The 21,305-nt window shown below is 53.6% G+C and overlaps 1 protein-coding gene across 1 annotated transcript; it reads left to right on the top strand.

The window, feature by feature from the left end:
- Positions 1-364: 364 nt before the first annotated feature.
- On the top strand, positions 365-10,936 carry LOC100898634 (neuroligin-4, Y-linked). Its single transcript, XM_029110722.1, has 13 exons — positions 365-776; positions 6,046-6,195; positions 6,630-6,815; positions 6,922-7,072; positions 7,151-7,322; positions 7,891-8,074; positions 8,211-8,496; positions 8,629-8,844; positions 8,971-9,139; positions 9,263-9,511; positions 9,931-10,191; positions 10,361-10,509; positions 10,768-10,936. Exons 1-13 carry the CDS (start codon positions 554-556, stop codon positions 10,934-10,936), a joined length of 2,565 nt encoding a protein of 854 aa, XP_028966555.1. The 5' UTR covers positions 365-553.
- The last annotated feature ends 10,369 nt before the right edge of the window (positions 10,937-21,305 follow it).

The raw sequence follows: 21,305 nt of genomic DNA, 5'->3' as shown, positions 1-21,305 counted from the left end.
CCTTTCGTCGTTGTCGGTATCAACGTCGCGTCGCCAACGAGCCGCGCCGACTCGAGAGAGAAAGCATCGAGACTCGAAAGCCGCTTGTAGATCGGCCGCGACCGCCGCCGCTGCTGCTGCCGCCTAGAAATGTCCGAACGATGTCCGTGGCGATGGGAGAGCGCTATGAGCTGCGGAACGTAAATCGCGCGGACCTCAGGCCAACATCGACGTTGTCGCCGCTGATCCTACCGCTGGTGTTGTCGTTGCCGCCGGCGCCGAATTCAACAGCGTCACCTTGATGCAAACGGCAGCCAGGAAACGTTGAGACGAGCGAGCCAGCGGCGGACGAACGTCGAGTCGCTTCGCGATGTTGGTGCTCCGCGCGCTATTGTGCGTTCTCGTGGTCACGGTACCCGTGAGGGCGACGGGCAGGCTGAGCTCCAGGACGGTCACAACAAAGTACGGGGCCCTGAAAGGCTCGATCGTGAGCCTGGAAGGTGGTCTCCGTCACAGCCTGCAGCCGGTCGAAGTGTTCCTCGGGGTACCGTACGCCTCCTCACCCACGGGCGCGATGCGCTTCATGCCACCCGGAACGCCCACCCACTGGAAGGGTATCCGGATGGCTGATCGATACGCCCCTGTCTGTCCACAAAGTTTGCCCGACATTCGGAACGAGAGCGTCGCGCTGAAGAAAATGCCAGCCGGCCGCCTTGAGTACCTCCGAAGACTGCTTCCCTACCTTCAAAAGCAGAGCGAAGACTGTCTTTACCTTAACATCTACACGCCGGCTATCGGTAAGTTCCATATGCGTCGCGCAGATAAGTCAATTGTCGTCCTCTTTCTCCTTACGATCGTTGGATATTTCAATCGTCGAAGAGACTGAGGGAGTGAGAGGAGTTACTCCTAAGGAACGGTTCCCCCACCGAGGGGGTTTCGGACTCGAAAGCGTCTCGACTCCCCTCTCCTACTTCTCGGGTTCGACAAATATGGCGGCATACGCGGTGGCTAATTCATTTCCCCGTTCCCTGACGATGCTCTGAATTGCGCGGGGGAACTCGAGCCGCCTTCAACCGGCGAACTTCAGCGGGAGCTTGGGGTCCACCGAGCCAACCCGAACACTGGACTGAAGGGACCGAATTAGCTCCTGTCGAAACTTCCGATCCGTCAAGGCGGTGAAATGTTCTCTCTCGATCCGCCGACGATTAGCTCTCGATTTCGGAGCCCTGCTCGTTCAGTCACGTTCGTGATAATTTCTATACGGATCGTGTGGTCTCTATTCGATCTGCTCGAGCAGGTGTCGCCGCTCTGTCATGACTCCCGTTTCGCTATCATATCCTGGACATGATCTTCAATTTGTGAGGAGCAATGCGCTCCTGATTGGGCTCTGACACGGACGATTTCGAGAACTGCGGAAAAACTTCATTTATTCCGCACACATGTCCGTACCAATTATACGATCACGGGAGAACAGTCCGCCGTCTCCCCGACTCCTCCGCCTTCCCTACTCGTTGTTTTTAAACGAGGTCTGTGTCCTCAATCCAGGTAGTCCGCCTCAGCGCGTTTACTGCAATCCTTAATCGCCGAGGGCCGATCTTCTACCAGACGAGGAGAACGGGAACAAAGGGAGATGTGATGACCGCGGCCGCTGTGACGAGTGGGGAACTCGATTAGTTTTAAACGAATTTCGACCCAGCCAGCCACAATTGGATTGGGCGAGCCGTTCCGAGAATCGTCTGTCTGAAACCACCGCTAGAAACACGAGAGTCCACGTTATCGCCCTTGAGCCGTGAAGCTCGTCGCTCTCTTCCCCTCGTCGGCCCTCGCGTTCGTCCGTAATGTGTTACGTGCCGAACAAACTCGAACACCCACACCTATGAGCGAGGTGTGGTGGTCGTCGTCGTCGTCGTCGTCTACGTCGCTCAGGGAGGGAGGACGGGCTTTCCATCGACAATGGACTTTTTGAGCAGAGGGAGTTTCCTCCGTCGACTCGACTAGCCTTGGGCGATCAAGAACAGTAACCCATGCGGCTGAGGTTTTGTCGATGTAATTGAACACTGGCAATTTCTCGGAGGGCAAAAAGGATCCTTGGATGAAGGTCGCCCGAGAGAATTCCCGAGGCTGATATCCGCGACGCTCGACTTCCCTCTAGCCTCGTGGATAATAATTAGAGTGGGTAGGTTCCCTCATACGACGTCCCCTCCACGTGGCTTCCATCTCAGGCTTCGAGGGTAACAAACCCAATATGTATCCAGATGTCAAAACAAGTTCGGCCCGCTGTCAGCGAAATCGCTCAAGCTGTTCGGTCACACCTCATTTTGTGCTTCGCCAGTCTGCGCCATTCGCTCAATCTTGAAATATCCAAAAATAGAAGGGCTCTCCGCAGGGAAAATGAGGCACTTTTACTTTGGAGAAAACTGATTCGTCTCCCGCGTCACACGGAGAGGTGCAGTTTGCGGATTCGTCGCTCGAGCTTTGGGTCCGATCGTCCCGACCTTCCGCAGGGGGGGGGGGGTTTCGGCGACAGCTCACTACGAGACTCACGCTCATAATATCGTTGTCGGCGATCGATGGAATTCCGCGCAACACTGTTCATCGATTTCCCCCTCGACGTATCGAGTGGACCGTCCTCCGAGAGAACTCGTTGTTCCTCCGGGATGCTCGCGATAGATTCGAACGAGACGGACAAACAAACGAGCGAGCGGCGAGATACAAAACAAGACATCATCATCCTGCGCTAGGAGAAGAAAAACGATCTTCGCACTTGGAGATCACATGCAATCTTCATCAGGATAGCTCCGGCGGTGGCCGACGAAGAAAACGGACGAATGAACACACGAAAGATAAACATGCGCATATCTGGCCGTTTGCTTTGTTGGTCGTCGGCAAGTTCGTCTTGAATGCCTTACAGCCGAGCGAGCAAGCGAGCGGGCAGAAACGAATGACTCGCGAGCTACATTCAGAATACGAACGCTGAGGCCCGATGGCGGTTCGTGACCTTTCTACAATGCAACACCGGATCCTGGACCCTGGTTCGGGAGCGGTCTCCTCTACTCTTCCAGAGAAGAAGTAAACGGGCTCCTTGTCACTCCAGGCCAACAGCTAGTTCGATGCTGTACAGAGTCACTCCGACAATCCCTATTAGCCGGTACAAGACCTGGTGACTTAGCACCTATTATTATACAGCTTCGCGGCACCGGAGCAGCAGTGCGTTACACCGTTGCAAAGCTTCTTGTTCTCGCCTGTTCTCGAGGTCTCGGATCGGGCGGGTTGCCTTGAGGCAAGCCTGGGAGCGGACATTCCACTTACAGAACAATCTCTCTCTGGAACGAGGGAGCTTGAAAAACTACGACAGCCTGTTCCATCGCTCTGCATCAGGACAGACACTGGTCTTGTCGTCGGTGCTGCTGCTGCTGCTCTTCCTCTTCGATGTGGATTCATGCGGTCCCTGGAGTGGGGGGGGGGGGGAGGTTAGCTCTTCGGATTCCATGTTTGCGACATTCCGCTACGGTAGCGGGGAATGCGATCGAATCTCTGCTCGCTCGGGTTATTAATTGGGCAAACTACGCGGGATGAAGCGATGAATTCCCCCGGCCCGGGTCAATGTTCAGAAATGTCTTTCACAGGCGTTCGAGGACGGAGCGAACATCGAACAATTGTGCTCGGATCCTCGACCGATTTTTATGAGCTCCCCACTCTCTGCGGATCCCGCGATGGCGCTGTCGATTTCGAGTTATTTTCCTATCGGAGGGCGCTAGCTCTGCGACGCTGAATACAGTAATTATTCTGATGGACAGGCACCCTCAAACGTCGACTTCAGCACTCTCCGAGTTCTCGCTCTCATGAGTCCGCGGAGTCGTGCGATTTTTCTTCAACTTGAGAAGTAGAGCTCCTCCCCGGAACTCGAACACGCTAGCTCACGGGGATGCGATTATAAATGGAATTTGAGTCGGCACTCGAAGGTGCCCGCCTTCTAGAGTGGAAACGGTATGTAGAACTCGAGAGAACTTGCGAGGATTTCCGAGAATTCTTCGCGCCCGATGATAGAGGCGGAAGCGAAATAACCCGTTCATGCATGTTTGCCTTATTGACCCTCTCCGATTCGGGGTCATGTCATGAATCTGGGCCGGAACCTCCATCGGCCGATGAGTGACTTCAGGAAAAAGAGGCCAGAAAAGAATTGATCAATCGATACCCGCTCCCGCGGCTCTCTCGATGCAAAGGTCCATCCGCCCCCTTTATACACCTCCGGGGCCCTTAAGAGCTCTAGTTCTCTGGAATAATAATCACCGTCAAGAGAGCAGGCGGGCCCGGAATACGTATCGAGCCGAATCGGAACGAATGAAGCCATCAGTTCAGGCTCGTGAGCTTGAACGATCAGCCCTTCATTCGAGTTGGCTTTCTCCGGGCATTGAAACGGAGCCCGCGATCGACATGAGACGATCGGTTCCTCGAGCGAGGTCCCAACGACTCGAGAAGCGACGAGCAATCGGAGCGGCAACATGAAGAGCAGCATCCTCTCTAGTAGAGCATCTTTATCCCTGGTTGGAGGTTCGGTTTTTATTTTCAGCATCCCGCTGAACATTTTTGGCAACATATCGCGTGTCAACGAATGTGGCACACGGACGCACAAGCCGGGATGAGCGACGCACTCGACTTTGTTGTTCTCGGCTTCTCTCCGGATACGTCCTTGGCAGTGCCTGGCACCCGGAGGGACAGGCGAATCCACGTTTAGAATACGACGACGACGACAACAACAACAGCGACGACCGGACGGACGGGCGAGCAGGCACGCGGGTCGGGAAAGAAGAAGAGAAGGCTTTAGTGTCACGCTCCGATGAGCCACCGCTACCGACGTAGGCGGCAGCGTCTCCCGAAAAACACCGGGGCTCTGATCCTCGTCCGGCACGAGCCTAAGGTTCTTCTTCGACGTTCTGAGTTTCTTGCCGGAGATGCAATCTCCATTTCCGAGCCCTTTTTTTATTTTTCCCGTAAGATCCCGTCTGTCGGCTCTACCCTCTCCCATTTCTCCTTCGAGAGGTTCCGGCGGTGGACTCGTCTGGGGTTGGAATGTTGCCGGAATCGGGTTGATTCCTCTCGTGTTTTCTTCCGCGAACAATAGGTGGCCGTGTTGTTTCGCGTGGATTGAAAGCGCGCGCCCACAAAATAGCGCCGAGTTAGGGCGAGAACGAGATCTGTATCTCGTGAAACGTCAAAACACTCGCTGCCGCCTGAAAAATGTTCTCGCGTGTTATGCCGTGATACGATCTTTCGGCTACGGTGCGCCGCTGGTCGTGCACATGGATTTGATATATTCATGATGGATATAGTGGCGTGGCGTTTATTCTTCACTCATCCTCCGTGAGCCATTACTTGCTCGCAGGCTTGCGCTGGAGTTCCAAGGTCACAATTCTCGCTCGAGGAACTGAAAAACATCGAAAACTAGTTGCGGCCGATAGCAGGTACGCCGACTCCGCCGAAGACGGCTCGACGAGTTGTTCTCGAACCTCCTCCGACTTCATTCGCCGCGCTATTTTCATTCCTCATCACTCGTCCCGAAAATCGTCGGGACCATCGGGGCATTACGATCTCCAGCTGGAGTACTTTCTGAGTAGGAGCTCGATTCGTTCCCTTGCCAAGAACACAATCCCGATGAGATTATGCAAAGAGGAGGGAACAAGCTCGATTACGCAACATACGCATTTTCGAGGGAGGCTGTTGACGGCTGGTTTCGAAAGCATCCACTAGAATTCTGAATTTCCTCCTCCATTCGATAGACGCGAGCTTTCCGCCCGTCTGGGTAAAACCAAAGGCGTTCGATCCCGATGTGCAGTTTTTGTTCACTGCCTACAACCATCGGAGCTCAGCGTTCCTGATGGAAACAAGACGAGCCTAGCGAAGGATCAGGGGAAACCACCGAAATGGATTGATGACCTATGATTCCATCTGTTTTTCTGCGATACGACGGAGTTTATCTGCCATCACCGGGAAAACACTCCTGACGGTTCCCAGCTACAATCAATATCGAAGTGGACTAACCAATTTATTTTTTCTTCTCGATTTCAGTCGGTCGCGAGCCGATTCGGCTACCTGTCATGGTTTTCATACACGGCGAATCGTACGAATGGAACTCCGGGAATCCGTACGACGGCAGCATACTCGCCAGCCATGGGAACGTCGTCGTTATTACCCTAAACTACCGATTGGGAATTTTCGGTGAGCTTTTTCACGGAAGATTCTTCCTTCAAGCGGCAGTCTAGAGTGGAATGCGCCTACATTGAGACGTCACTCGTTGTTGCTCCCTCCGGAGCAATAAGAATATTCCGGCCGCTCTGTTCGTGCATCGCGAGAGACCCTCTCCCGTGTTGCAAACTCTCTCGTGTCCCGCCGTCCGCAAGGCTCCATCGACGGATCGCAGTTGTTAGCGAGTGGGCAGCCGCCGAGGAACCGACAGCTGCGGCTAACGTCGGCGTGCCGTCGAAAATCCTATGGCCTATGGTCGCGAAAGCTTTCCGGAGGATAGACAGCGTAGATTCAGAATTATGAATATTTAGACATGGAGTGAGACGCACAGCTGTCCCAGTTCTGTGGCCGTCCACGTTGGACGCCGGAGCAGAGTTCCGAGCTGATATCGGTTCCCATTCATGCAGGATTCCTTCCTCCGATGGAGAACGGCCGGGGAGGGAACAACGGTCTCCTCGACGTCGTTGCAGCTTTGCATTGGGTCCAGGGAAATGTTGCAGAGTTCGGAGGAGATGCGAGGAATGTCACGGTTTTCGGCCATGGACACGGAGCCGCCCTAGTGAATCTGTTAATGCTCACCCCTATGGCGAGAGGTGAGAGCTCCGAGCACGACGGAAGCGACAACGCGTCGCTCATAGAATACCGTATTTTCGATGCAATGGAACTGAAGACAGGTATCCTGATGTCTCTCGAATTTAGGGCTGTTTCAACGGGGTATGATGATGTCCGGATCCGCGCTTAGTCCCTGGGCCATAGCGAGGGATTCGGTGAAGTACACTCGACGTGTCGCCAAGGAACTCGACTGTCCTGTCGAAGACAACCGGGCGCTTATCGAGTGCCTGAAGAATCGGTGAGTGAACGGAGACCTTGAACCTCGTTTGCGATACGTGCGGGCTCCTTGATTAAATCGTTACGTTTCGTGACTTAGGGCTGTGACGGATATTCTGCGAATCGACCTCTCACCGCCGGATCATCTGTCGGCGTTTGGACCCGTAGTCGACGGCATCGTCATACCGAAGGAACCTTCACTCCTGATGGAAGACCACGGGGCGTCTTTCTACAAAAACTACGAAATGCTCGCAGGCGTTGCAAGAGTGGAGGTGAGCTCGATGTACTTGCCGAGATGGTCTGCGGAAGAGCAAAAAAAAGCAAGGACGCTCTCGTGGACGGATGCAAACTTTGATACAAAATTCACCGGAATGTGCCTATTCGCCCCGCTACGGTCGAGGACTCCAGAGCTGAGGGTGCGTCCAGGCTTGAGGTCGAATGCGTTGAGTTTATGATGACGCTCCTCGGGTTCCTGCGGAGAACTATCCCGTCGGACTGGCGAATGGTCTCGTTCGTTCCGACGCGACGGGCCACTACGAATTCCCGCATTTCGATTCGGTTCTGCGCGCGGTCACTCTAAAATGTACCTACCCGATGAGCACCTCGTTTATCGATGAGGCTCGACTACGTTAGCGAATCGACGAACGAGGCAGGCACGGACCCCAAGTCCGGAGATGAGGGAACTACTGTGTGCAGGAGCCGTCGGGAGAATGATTCACTTCGCAAATCGCATCCACTCCCCGGGCGGAGCATTTATCTGGCGCTGAGATTGTGGTTCCAATACGGTCGGGCAGCGCCACGTCGTGTACCGAATCTCTGACGGATGCTCTCCCGTTGTAGGCCTACTTCTTCCTGGCGGCTGCTGAAGAGAAATACGGAATCGAGATCGACCGACGGGACCGCGTCTTGCGGACCCTCATCCGAAACCTCTACACTTTCCATCAACAAGAAATTCTGCTGACCGTGATCAACGAATACACCGACTGGACAAGAGCGTATCAGCATCCTCTGAGCGTTCTTGATGGTGAGCGCTAACTCCATACATGAGCACGATGTCATCCGTTCCATCCGATCCGCGGAGAGCTTTTGCCGCCGCGAAAGAAAGCGAGACATTGAGCCAGATCGAAAACTCACGTATGATCCCTCTCCGGTCGTGACAGGCACCGCGGAAGCTATCGGCGACGTCCTGGTTGTGGCTCCGCTTGTGAAGGCGGCGAATCTACACGCGAAGCTTTCTAAAAACACGTATTTCTACGTGTTCGGATATCAGACCGAATACGGCGATTATCCTAATCGAGTCGGCTGCATCCACGGCGAAGAGTTAGCTTATGTTTTTGGGGCGCCTCTGGTATCTCATTTGGGGCACTTTGCGAGAAACTTCAGCAAATCCGAGCAGGCGTTCGCCGAAGCTATTATGAGCTATTGGACAAACTTCGCGAGATTCGGGTGAGTGCTGCTGCCGTTCCGGGTGAAGTTTGTTCGATCGTAATCATGGGGCCGACGTCGGGATGTTTGTGAGCGGCCGGTCCGACGGTATGCGGGCGAGGCTCTGACGCAACTTTTTCCCTCTTCATGCAGAGATCCTAGCAATTCGATGCATGAGGCGAGTCTCAATGAGGCGCAGCCAACTCCCACTTCGGACCAGAGGAAAGGTCGCTTCGAGAGGACGGTATGGCCCCCGTACGACCTGGCGCACCAGAAGTACATGCACCTGGGCATGAAACCCAAGGTAAAGGATCACTATCATGCGCACAGGCTATCGTTATGGACGCATCTCATCCCCCAGCTACACAGGTGGGTCGATTGCTTCCATCCTGACGTTGATCGAGGAGGCGTGGTGAGGGGAGAAAAAAATCCCCGACGCTCTGTGACGGTCGAAAGTTCCGAGTGCTTGGCAAACTGAATCCTGCTTCGATACAGACCTGGTGGGACCGAAGTGGGTCCGTTGCATCATTTACTAGAGGACCACGACAATCCGCTGAGCTACGATGGACGCGTCGTCGTCGACCCACGAGTTATCGACGCGCCAGCTTCGGCGTCCACCCCATCCACGACGGATATCCTCCACCATAATTCGAGCGACAAACGAGTAAGTGTCTCCACGTGGACATGCACGGGCTTCTGTCGCCTCCCCCTTCCCCTGACCCCTCTGCATCGTCGCGTCGGCGCGCCTGACGGAGCGTGAGACTGAGCTATCGAATTCCTTCCGCAGGGTGACGAAGGAGGAGGCTCGGTCGCGGCTTCCGTTCCGGAAAATGCCAGTGCGGTGAATGGCTCCGGCCAACTAATTCCACCAAGCAATTACGACTCGATGTTGCTCCAATACGGCGGCTATTCAACAGCCCTCAGCGTCACCATTGCCGTCGGCTGTTCATTACTTATTTTGAACGTGCTTATTTTCGCCGGTGTCTACTACCAGAGAGACAAAACGAAGCTCGAAGCCAAGCTGCACAAGCGAAAGGCAGGTGGTGTGTGTTTTAGCAGGACTAGAGCAGGCCTTATTAATCTAGCCGAGCGTGTCTGCGTGAGTGCGTGCCGGCGTGCCTTCTCGTGAGAGTGTATCCGCTGGAAGTCTTAAGTGCTCTCCAGACCCCAGGCCGAAGGCCGAGCGGCTAGCCGCTCGGTCTCTTTCAAATCCTCTCAGCCCTTCCGCCACAGCACATATCCGCGCCTCTAGTTCAGTCAAGATAACCATTAGCACGGGAACAGTCACTCGGCAGAGCTTCATTTGTTCGGAGAGAAAGAGGTGGAAACGAAGCGGCAAGAACACTTTGTTTCCTCTCTGTTTGTTAGCTGGCTCAACGCAGGTGTTGACGGCCGAGCGCTGGCGGCAGGAACGCACTAGCGATGTGAATGGCTGATATTTGTTCTTGTTCGTAGGCGGCGAAGCAAGCCAGGAAACAGGAGAGTGGCATGAGGTCCGCCGCAAGCGGGTGCAGTTTGACCTCCGCGAGCAACTGTAGTCTCAGCAAGGAGCAACAAGAGATGATGGCCACGGCTCAGGCACTTCGGAATCCTCCGCCCACACCACCCGATCATGAGCCAGTCGTTCAACAAGTGCACACGGCAACTATAAATCCGCACCACGCGCACATCAGCAATCCACACCATCACGTCGCCGTGAAGCCTCTACCGCCGCAGGTTCGTTCCGCATTCGAGATCGAGCCGAAAACAGCGCAGAGGAGAAAAAAACTCTCGAGATCAAGCAGAATGGCGTAAGCGACGTCGATTCGCTGGCGGAGTTCCATTCGCAAGCGAGCCTCCATAATCAAGAGTTTGTATGGCCTGGAAACAGGTGGCGTTTTTCCAGGTGCCTAACTCCCAGCAAACGGTGTTCCGAGATCCCGGCTGTCAGACGGGGAATTCGCAGCCCGACGTCATGAGCCTTTCGAACTCGGCTGGACAGCCGATGCAGACTCTGCCACGTCAAACAAAACTCCCTTTCGATGAACACAACATGTTAGTGTTGTTTTTGGAATATTTCGCGCATAATGAGCTGATTGCCCGCGTCCATGAGCTCGCCTCTCCGAATTTCGTTATGATCGTTTTTTTCCTTTGCTCTCCTCTCGAGGGTTCAATTTTCCGGAGAAATGGGGCTCTGATCCGCTCTCGCTCATTTGAAATCAGCTTCTGCGAGGCTGGGAACAGAGCCCACTGTGGGGAATCTCGAGCGCAAGTATTGCGGCTTGAGGTTAACAAAAACGTGCGTTATTACAGAGGTACGCTTCCACGACTCTCTCGACCCCAGTCCACGGTCGACCCTCATCAAAATTCTCATCACATGATGACAATGGCTCCAAACGTCATTTTCACGCTGCCACAAAATCCACAGAAGGCCGAAACCGACTTAGACATCATAACGAATCTCAACCACTCGCAGCATTAGTTTTCGAGTTGCTTCTGTACCTTTTCTGTACAATGACCACCAATGCGAGACATGAAGAACAACCTCCCGAGCAATACAACACCCATTCGATTCAGGAATTCAATACAATTTTTGAGACATATTCGATCAATCCGACGGCGGCGGCGCCGAAATCTTATGGAAAGATGTTGATTCTCCGTCTCGTTTGCGAGCGAATGGAATGCTGTGTATATATTGTATAAAACACGGAGGAATAATGAGTGAATCCTGGGCGGGATCCCCGCAGAGAAGTCCGCCTGAGGTAACCTGAAAAGGTCCTTTGGGGCTCCTTTTCATGTCGTCCTGACCAATGGCCCGCCCGCCCAATTCTCGGTCTTTGGGGGAATTTTGGTTCCAACCACGAGCAGCGAACTGTGAAGGCTCTGACAGCCCCTTATTACAATGCAACGCTCCAATGAACAGAAGAAAGGCTCAATAGTTTGTTAGAGAAGCAGGGAGAGAGGAGGCGAGAGTTCGAAGGTTCAAGCAACAGTTGACAACCGTCTCCGAGGCGCAAGGAATAACCTGCTAATCTACCCCGCGCTCACGACATCGTGGCGTGCCGCGTCTAATTATTTCGATGCGCCCGGTCGCCATTTTCTGAGTGATTGTGGGCTGTGACATGAGTACGGCGAAGCTGGTTTCTACGTGTAAATACGTGTTGACTGAATATATGTAAAAAATATTAAGAATAAATAAATTTTTTTCAAGATCGATTTTTGTGTACGTCAGTGTTCCCCTCACCTTTCGTCCACCTCATGCTTCCTGCTCTGCCGCCCAATTGGTCTCGTGCCGCCACCAACCAAGGTCCGAAATACGAAATTTAGGACAGGTTCCAGCGGGACGCTGATGTTCGATGAAGGTACGAGATGACGGCATGCAATCAATGGTCCCGAGATGAGATATATCCTCCATTACTGAATGTCGTGTTCGCCTCTCTCCGGGCTGGAGGCGGAGCAGACAGGAGTTCGTCAGGGAAATGAATCGGAAAGGTAAAGGCAATCGCTCGGTACGAAGACAAGTCACGCACCGGTTTCAATGTTGCAGCAGCTGCTGCTCCAGTTTGAAAGAACTGATTGCTGCTCCGGAGCGAATGCTACGGGTCCTGCCCACAGCGGTCCTTCTGCAGTGTGTAAACATTTGACTTTCTTGAATGAGGAACTTGTCTCGAATGCCCTAGCGTCCTCTCAGCCTTTGGATTTCTCCTCTTCCAGCGCTGGCGTGGTTCGTTTTGTCGAACGACACATGATACGAGGCAGCTGATCGCAAGACCGTGACCGATACCTTCCGCAATTCCTTCCAAACCAGACCTGAATAACAAACACATAGAGTCTTCGTCGTCTCACGATCATCCCGGATAGTTTGTCGAGTCCGGTCCCTCCCAAGAGTCTGATGAGAAGCCAAATCGAGGCTGGCGAATTGAGGAGCTGGTCCCCAAGAACGTTGAGGGGCGAATAACCAGCTGGGGGAGGAGCTCAATGGGAGGGAAACGAGCAAAGAGCGAGTGACTTCTATCCGCGTAATATATATGGTATGACGGCGCGGTCGGCAGCGGCGGGGAGCCGACGTCGTTTTTGTTCGCTTGACCGAATGCAGTTCACTCACTCAGAGCTTATGAACAGAATAATGTCTGCCTGCTTCTAATGTCCAATTATGAGAGTGGTTAGCCAAGATCGTTCACGGAAGAGCAGCGGAGAGAATAACTTCTGTCCCCTCTTAACGTAAGCAGCGCAGGGAAGCTTCCAAGCTGAGTGTTTCCCATTTCAATTTGAGGCAGGCCACCTTCAAACAACCCACGGTTCCTATTAGGGTCTATACGAGAGGAATTATCAGAATAATTCATGAGCGGCGACCGATGGAATCGCAGACAAATGAGCAATGTGAGCTCTTGAAGCGAGCGCGCTAATTGCACCGCCATAAATGTGTTTACCGCATAATGAGGGAGCGATATCTGGCTGTATCCGATCTCCTCGATCGAGAGCCGGCCCGACGACTGCTCCTAATATCGCCGAAAAGGAATAGCTGATAAGATGCTCGGAGAAGTCTCTGATCTGATAATGCAGACAATTTACGCTTGATAGAAGACCCGTCGTCACTCGACTGTCCAAGACTGCCTACAGCGTCTCACGAGCAGCACCGACGATTCTTCGCCGTGAGCAAGGGTTAGTTGTCGCTGCTCCATGGTGGAATGTCCAAGCACTCAGGCTTTCGCCAAAATGCCCCGAGGCAGCAAACTGGCTGTGGCTGGGACGTCTGGACGCACGGACCGTCGAGCTGACGTGTGGACAAACGGTCGAGACCAGCAAGGTTCTAGGCTCTTTGCGACTAGCTAGCCGAGCATCGACACGGTCGGCAACAGTGCGCTTGTGCGGCACAGCGGATCTTGAGGAAACGGACCCCGATTTCTCCGTCGCCAATGGCGGATATCTCTCCTGATTCGATGTGTTCCCTCTCGAGCAGCTCTTCGGGGAGCAGCGGGAGTGCTCATGGTGACCATGTCGACAACGCGGCTCAGTCCAGCTGTTACCAAAAGTGACCAATTCTCGCTTAGGAGAAGGCGCGGAATGTTCTTGAACATGCTCCAGATAATCCGTCCAACATCGATTCTTCTCCCTTTCGTCGGCTCTACGAAGAGCTCGATGCCAGCACATTTCCTCCCCGAGAACGTTGATGTATGCAAAACAGGGCTCTCTCGCGATTTTCATGAAATACAGAGAAACGTTTGAGTCTTCTTTCGGCAGCGCTGCTTCCGCTTGGACCCCGCTCTGCGCGAAAGCACAGAGAGTCCTTATTGATCGCAGAACGACTCTAATCATCTTTATAGGCAGTTAAAGTTGATCCACCGTCCAGCTTCGCGTACAAGAGAAGCCAATGTGCGAGGATCGCCTTCGCACGCGACGAGCTCCCCTTCTTCTGCGAATTCGTCGACCCGTCCACCCTCTGGGCCGCTCGATCACTTGGCTCCTTTCGCAGGTTCGCCTTTTGCTCACGTAGCAAAGATGTGGGATGACTGCGACGGTATCTAGTCCATAAAACGCCAGAGCTCATAGAATATTTTGGTGGTGCTCTCTCCGTCGTTATCGGCACTAACGGTTGGAATAAAGGCACCCAGAACGGTCCGCTATGAAAAGCTTCCGACATGGCGTCGCCATAATGGCTGTAAACGTTGCCGCTCTCAGTGCGTTGACGAGTAAAAAGACGACAACGGTACATACGCGGGTCGCCCTATGGAGCAGATAACTGTCAGGTAGGTTTATCTCGCTCTGCCCGCTCTCTAGTCGCTACAGCATAGCCTGTACCTCGGCTTATGGGAAAAAAATCCGTTTCTACGACATGGCAAGCTATTCTATACATCGGAGGACTGGCATAGACTACGCGGGATAGAGGGAGAATCCGAAAGCAGTGCCTGGAGGGAGAAACAATCCTTCTGAGTCGTGGAAATAGGCGCTTCGATCGAATCGAGCCTCAGACTTGTGTTGTTTCCTAACGGGAGAATGGATTTCCTGAGCATACTTGTTCATCACCACCGGCTGGTAGTCTCGCCGTCGAATATCGACACGCCGATTTAGTTATTCTCGAATTCGATCCATTGCGTAGACGCATAACATCAGACTCGCCGAACTGAACGCCGATCCTCTCTAACGATGGGCTTTTTGAGGCTGACGTCGGTTCGTAATCGAAGGGAATAATCCCGCCTGCAGTATATCCATTTGTTTCCCCTTTCACCGGAAGGGATTACGCGTGACTTGCCTTCACGGCGAAATTACAAGCTCCACTGCCGAAGAGCCTCAAGCGATCTTTAAATCACTCTTACCGGTGGAAACTTGAGTGAAGTTCCGTGCAGAAACCTGATACACCGCTCTCTAGATTGGATAACCAACCTCCGAGCAGACTTCGCGTCGTTAGGGAGGCTGAACGTCACTTCAAATTAATGAGGAGGAGCTGAAGCGAAGGTGTTGTCGTCGCGAATGCACTAGCTTATGGAAATTCTAATGACAGTGCGTCGGGTAAGTTTTCTGTTCCCGTTAAGCGCTCGCACGCTCGGCAGCACAGCCGTTGGGTCGGCTGTTCACGTAACCGGCAGCATTAGGCCACTTCCGAGATCACATGTGCGTGGCGCTCTTGTACAAGGACAGCGTGTTAACGAGAACGATATATAGCCGAGCTCTTCTCGGATCGAGAGATCCGATGGTACCTATTACAAGAATGCATACACAAAATCGTGGTGTTAGCAAAACGAACTCAACACCCCGACAACTGACGGTGAATAAAACACGCTCGGATTTTTCTGCTGCTTTCCTGACTGCCGGATAATTCGTCAAGATCCGACCCGCTGACCGAGAACCCGCGGAGAACATGTTCAAAAAACTCGATGCAGCGAACATTGCCAGCGCTTCTTCTCGATCTATTCGCGACGCATTGTAGCTCGGGGACACGTGAGCTCACAGCGTACTTACGTCGGTCGTTTGTGTGTCTGCCAGCCAGCCACGACACAGGTCGGGAGTCTTAATTAAAAGAGGCTGCTGTTCCCGCTCCTATACCTTTATGTCGGTCGGGAGCTACGACGTCGAGCTCTTCCAGAACAACTCATGGCGGAAAAATTAATTCAGAGAAGCAGGCTTCCTATAACGCTTGGACTGAGATGGAAAACGACCCTTCGCGCAACTCCCAGGTAGTTTTCAATCTTGACGAAAGGTTTAACCAGCTTCGATCCTCAACTACCTAAGGGCAGAGGCATCGTTGGTGTAGATGGACGTCTCCTCTGTTTATCCCATCCACACGGCGCGTCGTCGATTAAATCAAAAAGGTAATATCCGCAACCATTCGACGATTCCGATGATCCGCGGGGTGGATCTCCGAAATTCTAAGTGATCACGAAGAAGAAACCTTCCCTTCTCTCGTTTCCTCGACTGTTCGCCACGTTGCCAGAATCGAAGCATTCCGAGTCCCACCCGGACGAAGGAGCTGCGAAAGAAGAATCCGGGAGAGTGGGTAGTCAGAAATGCTTCTTGCCCGATGAGTACAGTCGTTGGGCCTTTAAAGTCCGTTCCCTATCACTGAAGTGCTTCTGTCCGGAGTGGAGTGCAGGCTAGCGCCTAAAGAATCCCTGTGCTCTGCATAGACTTCTCCCCTTCCAGCCAGCATCTCGCATTGTAAGATTTTCCGACTGACGGGATTGGCTGCATCATGAAGGGCTCCGGTGAGAACATCGATGCGCGAGCTGTCTGAGCGGGAATTTTCGGAGCCGACCGTCAGACTTTCGAGTACCCACTGGTCTGATCCACGATTCCCTTTCGTTGGAGTCCTCTATTTGTGCCGGGCCTCGGTTACTGAGATCCTCGAGTCCTCGACTCGAGAGGATGTTTGACTGAGTTCGTTTCCACCCGTTCCGTATGTCCAATTCAAAGTGAACGTCTTCTCAAGAAGTTCCTCGAAGTCGGCCCCGGATTCTCGAGTTAGACAAGAGGTTCCCCTCGGAGCGGAGGTGGACTGCGCCAGCGTCAACTACCCTTCCATTGCCGTCGTTTTCTCCCCTTCAACGCCTTCACTGCAGTCGCCCCATCGGGGAATAACGTCTTCTTCCCTGCGGGGTCGAGGGACTCTTTCAGTAATCAACTTATTTGGCGGGACTGCTCGGCTCCCCGTCCATTCTTCCGCCAGCGGTCTCCGGCAGAATCCATAGCGCTCCTCGCGGCCGAGTACAGTACCGCGTACGGAAATTCAGGTACCTCTGACCGCCCGCGGAGTTTCTTCGGAAGATGCCATTGCATTCTATCCTCTGCTTCGAGACGCCGCTGTACCGACCGGCCGAAACGTACGTAGATTGTTTACCTTGATGATGTACTGCTAACACGACTCAAAATCCGATAGAACCTTCATCGGACGATCATGCTATCGCACGCCTCAGGTGGTGCGGGCGGGGGAAGGACTTGGTGAAAGACTCGTCCGGACCTGAAGATAGCGAGGATCCCGAGGCTGAGGAGCAGGGCAACAGTTATTAATGGGGGAGACGATGCTCCTCCAAACAGTCATCATATCAGAAGACACGAGCGAGAAACGAGCAAGCAAAACATGTCTCTTCTCCTTGCCATCTCTTCCTAGCCGCCGGGTCTATCAGAGTAGATGACAGACTCGCTTCACCCTGCGTCTCTCATTTTTCCCTGGGCCCCATTGCCAGACCCGAGCATCCACAAACGCTCCTCCGATTCCGACAGATAGACTGGAATGATCAGTCGGACGCTTGTCTGGCCCGACACGCAGACTCGATCGACCGTCTGATCGCTTTGATCGAGACAAGGGCAGAGACAAGGCCAAGTTTTTGTGAGAAACATTCCTTCTTGTGTTCATCGTCACAGAGGCGGGGAGCTCGCGACACGGAGTGCCCCTATCCTCACGAGCAGTAACAGCGGAACATGTGACAGGAGCCGAGAACAAGCAGTAAGTCAGACGGACAGATAGGCAGACGAGCAAGAGTGCGTCGGCGGAATGCTGGTACCGTAAAGAGGTCACGAGCTGCATTCACGCCGAGCTCTACTCTTCTTCGTGTCTGCAGCGCACAGGTCTTCTTTGTCGGATGTTGGTGTTCTGAGCGTGCTAGCAAGCAAGCAAGCCAGTCGGTCGGCCACAGCGAGACGGACGGGTATCGTGGGAGATTGATGATTTTCGAGCCCGAGGATCCTCTAGTTCTCCAGCAGGCTTCTGGTCGGGCAAAAAGTCTTCCAGCGGTGCCCTGGCGCCATCTAGGATGGCCTTGTCGTCGGTGCCTTTGTGCGGTCATTCAAACGAGTCCTGGATGGACTGACGACATCATGTCATCAAGAGTCGGTGCGGGGCTGACATTACTTCCTGAACAAGGAACAGTGGCCGAGCCTTCAGATGCGCCTGAAAATTTCGTAGCTTCATTCGACGTTCTTGACGGTCAATACGACAAAACTCATAGCCGGGAGAAGTCGTCGTTCCAGTCGTTTCCCAATCTCAGTTTCGGAATAGAATCGGCTCACGCTCCCTGGTGAAGAGAAAAGTTCCAGACCGGAATATTTTCCGCTGAGCTCGCCAGACAAGTCCGCCTGCGTGAGTAGGTCTCGCCTGACGTGTTAGACTGAGGCTGCCTGCGAAGTTCACTCGCCAAGGATCGAGCCGCAGTAGGATGCGTGAAAGTTTTGCCCGTGCTCAGCAAAGGAGGTGACTGAAGTCCTGAATTACATATTTAGCGGATCTATACATATACCAAAGCATATTAAGGTGAATCTGAGCTCTCCAAATCATCCACCGTGGGTCACCACCTCCTGTTGCCAAGGGCTTGGGCTCTCATGCATTCTCCAAGATTGCCTATTGGTGGTACGCCAGCCCGCGAATGAAAGTTCTTGACTACACGATAAGTAACACGACTCTTCCTACGCAGCGAGGTAGATGATCCTCTTCCAGTCGCATCAAGAGAGTGGATCCTCGAACGCTGCCACGGCTACTGGGAGGGATGTGATCTCATAATTGGCTTGCTCTCAACAATGCGTGGAGAGGGCAGGAGCTCGGATTCTCCGCGTTTGATTCCGACTCAGGATCTCCCAGCTGAACTGCCGTATCCAGCAGAGCGCGGATCATTCTCCTCCATGATACTCATGTTGCATGATTCAGAAAGAGCCACGATTTTTCAATTCGGCCTCGATAGTCTACACAACCAATATCAGGAGGGCAAGCAGTAATCAGGGAGGAGCGAGAGATTCGCACGGGAGTAAAACGACTCGAATGCTCGACACATTCGACCGAGGCCAGAATTCATGGGACTCAGCTTGTGAGGGACTTCAAGGGGACCCACACCCCTGGCTGTCCTCTTGAGCCTTCGTCCTGATTGCATCCGCCTGATTCCATCGACATTTCCCATAATTATTTCGATTCAACAACGCGACGGCGCGCCGGGCCCTGCGACCTTTCAGACAGCGTTCGACAGAACCTTGAAGTGATTCCTGGAACAATCAAGAACAATCCATCGAATTTCTCATGCTGCTGAGCGCCTTTAGGAATTCAGAGGTAGGAGGAGAGATTCGGAAAGAGTTCGCCTAGGCTCTGATGATTGAGCCTAGCCTAGCTCCGGGCTCGCCGCCGGAACAAATCGTCATACTGTCCCGAAGTCACTCTGAATTATCCTTCCAGCTCCGGGATCCCCGACCGCCCTGCTGGACATCGAGATCCCCCCGGAATCGAGCCCGAGCCATCCGGCAGAGCGGGAAGAGTCTTCATCAGCATGCTTGACGGTTAGATTCCGGGCCACTCGATTCTGCTCCACAAGGCGTCGCTTGAGTTCCTTAACATGCGAGACCTGAAGAATTTCGACAGATCATTCGTCGCAACGTCAACGAGAGCGGACTCTTGGTTACATCCGAGCCGGGAATAACCTCTAAAATTATCTGCCGATAAGGCGGGGCCGCTCGCAGATTCATCGAAGTCGACGAGAGCATACCTGGAGAGATCTTGAGTCTGGACGACGAGCCTCGCTGGCTCACGGCCGGGAGCCGCGGCAAACGCCCACTATGTAAATTCTGGAATATTATCCAGCCTGTCGTCGGCGAATACGAGGGCGGTCTCGTTTAGGCCGAGTCAACGAAAATGGAAGCGGTCGTGAGGTGAAAGACGTTGCGGCGGAGACGACCGTAAGTGCGTGGCAGGAATTTCAGCCGAGAATTAAGCACGGAATTGAATCCCTTCAACGAGTCAGCGGCACGCTAACGAAGTTGCCAGCCGCTCATTCATGCGGGTAACAGCTCCTGAAACCACAATCGGTTCTACGAGGGTTCCTCAGGTCTCTGTTATATTCAGTCGAAGTCTATTCGCAAGTTTCGAGCGGGGTTACGGGACACCTCGTGACCGAGTACGGGAATCCGCCCGACTGCAGTGCTCAGATTGGACGGAAAGCTGTAATGATTTTACGGCGACGACGACAGACGTGCGTCCGTCAGTGCAATAGGAGTTATTCCACTCGTTGTCAGATGCACTCGCAATCTTCCGGTCAGTTGACTCGGCTGGCCTCGTGAGAACTTCCCTCCACCGAGTGTGTTTGTTTTCAGGGCAGTCGGTCGTCAGATCCCCGCCCGTCGTCTATTTCGTCGGGATCGCTCGCTGGTTTGGTCGATCCTCCGCTTGTTTGGTCGCTCGGTGGAATCCAGCTGACGCAAGCAAGCCGAAAGCACGTCCTGGGGACGAGAAGTCCGGTGAAGGATTGACAACCACGGAGACCCAGTACACGACATGTCGATGCTTGGAATCACGGATCGAAGAGCTCGATTGTCGTCGCGACGACCCGAATCGTCGCGTCGTCCAGTCGGGCCCTCTGAGACCACGCTTCGGGAACCTCGTAGGTCTCGATGTGAACTCGGCCGGAAGACCAACACCGGCAGCTCAGTCGCTTCTAATTAGGGCTCGGAGTCCCCTTGGAAAAATACTGAAAGGACTCCAATCACGGACCCATATCCGGGAAGCGAAGAACACGTGCCCGGCGGGACATTACATATAAACATAACGAAAGCGAAAAATATAACGAAAAAGCCTTATGTCTTCTCGGGATTTAAAAGACGATATCTGTCGTGTAGCTCACGGAATTGGTGGTGACATCAGACACCTTAGGGCTCGAGTGTCACCCGTGGCCATGCCTATGCTAGCTCGCGGCCAGAGAGATCCTCGCGCGCTGCATTTTTCTAGAATAAAGTCAGTCTGCGAGTAGTCACCAATGGTGACACATCGGCTCCCGGAAATCTAGTGTTTTCACTCGACAGACACAACAATATCTGTTGCATTCGGTTGAACGAGGTGCCGTCGGGGTCAATCAGCTGCCACAAGCAGGCATTCACGTGCAACCGACGGGAACGCGGCTGGATACCTGCGAGAACACTGCCGGTGCACTGATATACGGGAATCGAGCTACCGCGAGCTCAAATCTGTTTTGTAGCGTGGGGAGGCCGCTCCCAGAAACTAACCAGGCCGCGCTCCTTCCATGCGGTCTAGCTCTTCGTACGCCCGCCCGACCGTCCGTGCGTCCGGCCATCGATTCCTCCCTCTTTCGCTTCGTCTGTTCACGTCCCTCGCTGCGTGTCACTTCGGATTCGATCTCAGGCCCAAAGAATTATGTACAGCAGATCGGGAAAATCGCCAGCGGAATACGGGAATTTCGTCCAGTGTTGAGGGAGTCTCTGAAGAGACAGACGGAGGTCGGAGCTGTATCGTCAAGTTGAGCTTCTACTCCTATGCATTTTTTTGTTTTTCTCCTCCTTCCTCGCTGCTGATCGAGACGATGCCGACGGCGCCACAGTTGGTAGCACTTGGTGTTCTGCATTTGAGATTACGGAATACGAACCATCGGGAT

This window comes from Galendromus occidentalis, unplaced genomic scaffold, assembly GCF_000255335.2.
Source record: "Galendromus occidentalis unplaced genomic scaffold, Mocc_1.1 scf7180000077086, whole genome shotgun sequence".
NCBI lineage: Eukaryota > Metazoa > Arthropoda > Arachnida > Mesostigmata > Phytoseiidae > Galendromus > Galendromus occidentalis.
The sequence above is the reverse complement of the archived record's forward strand: the minus strand, read 5'-3'. Positions and strand labels throughout refer to the sequence as shown.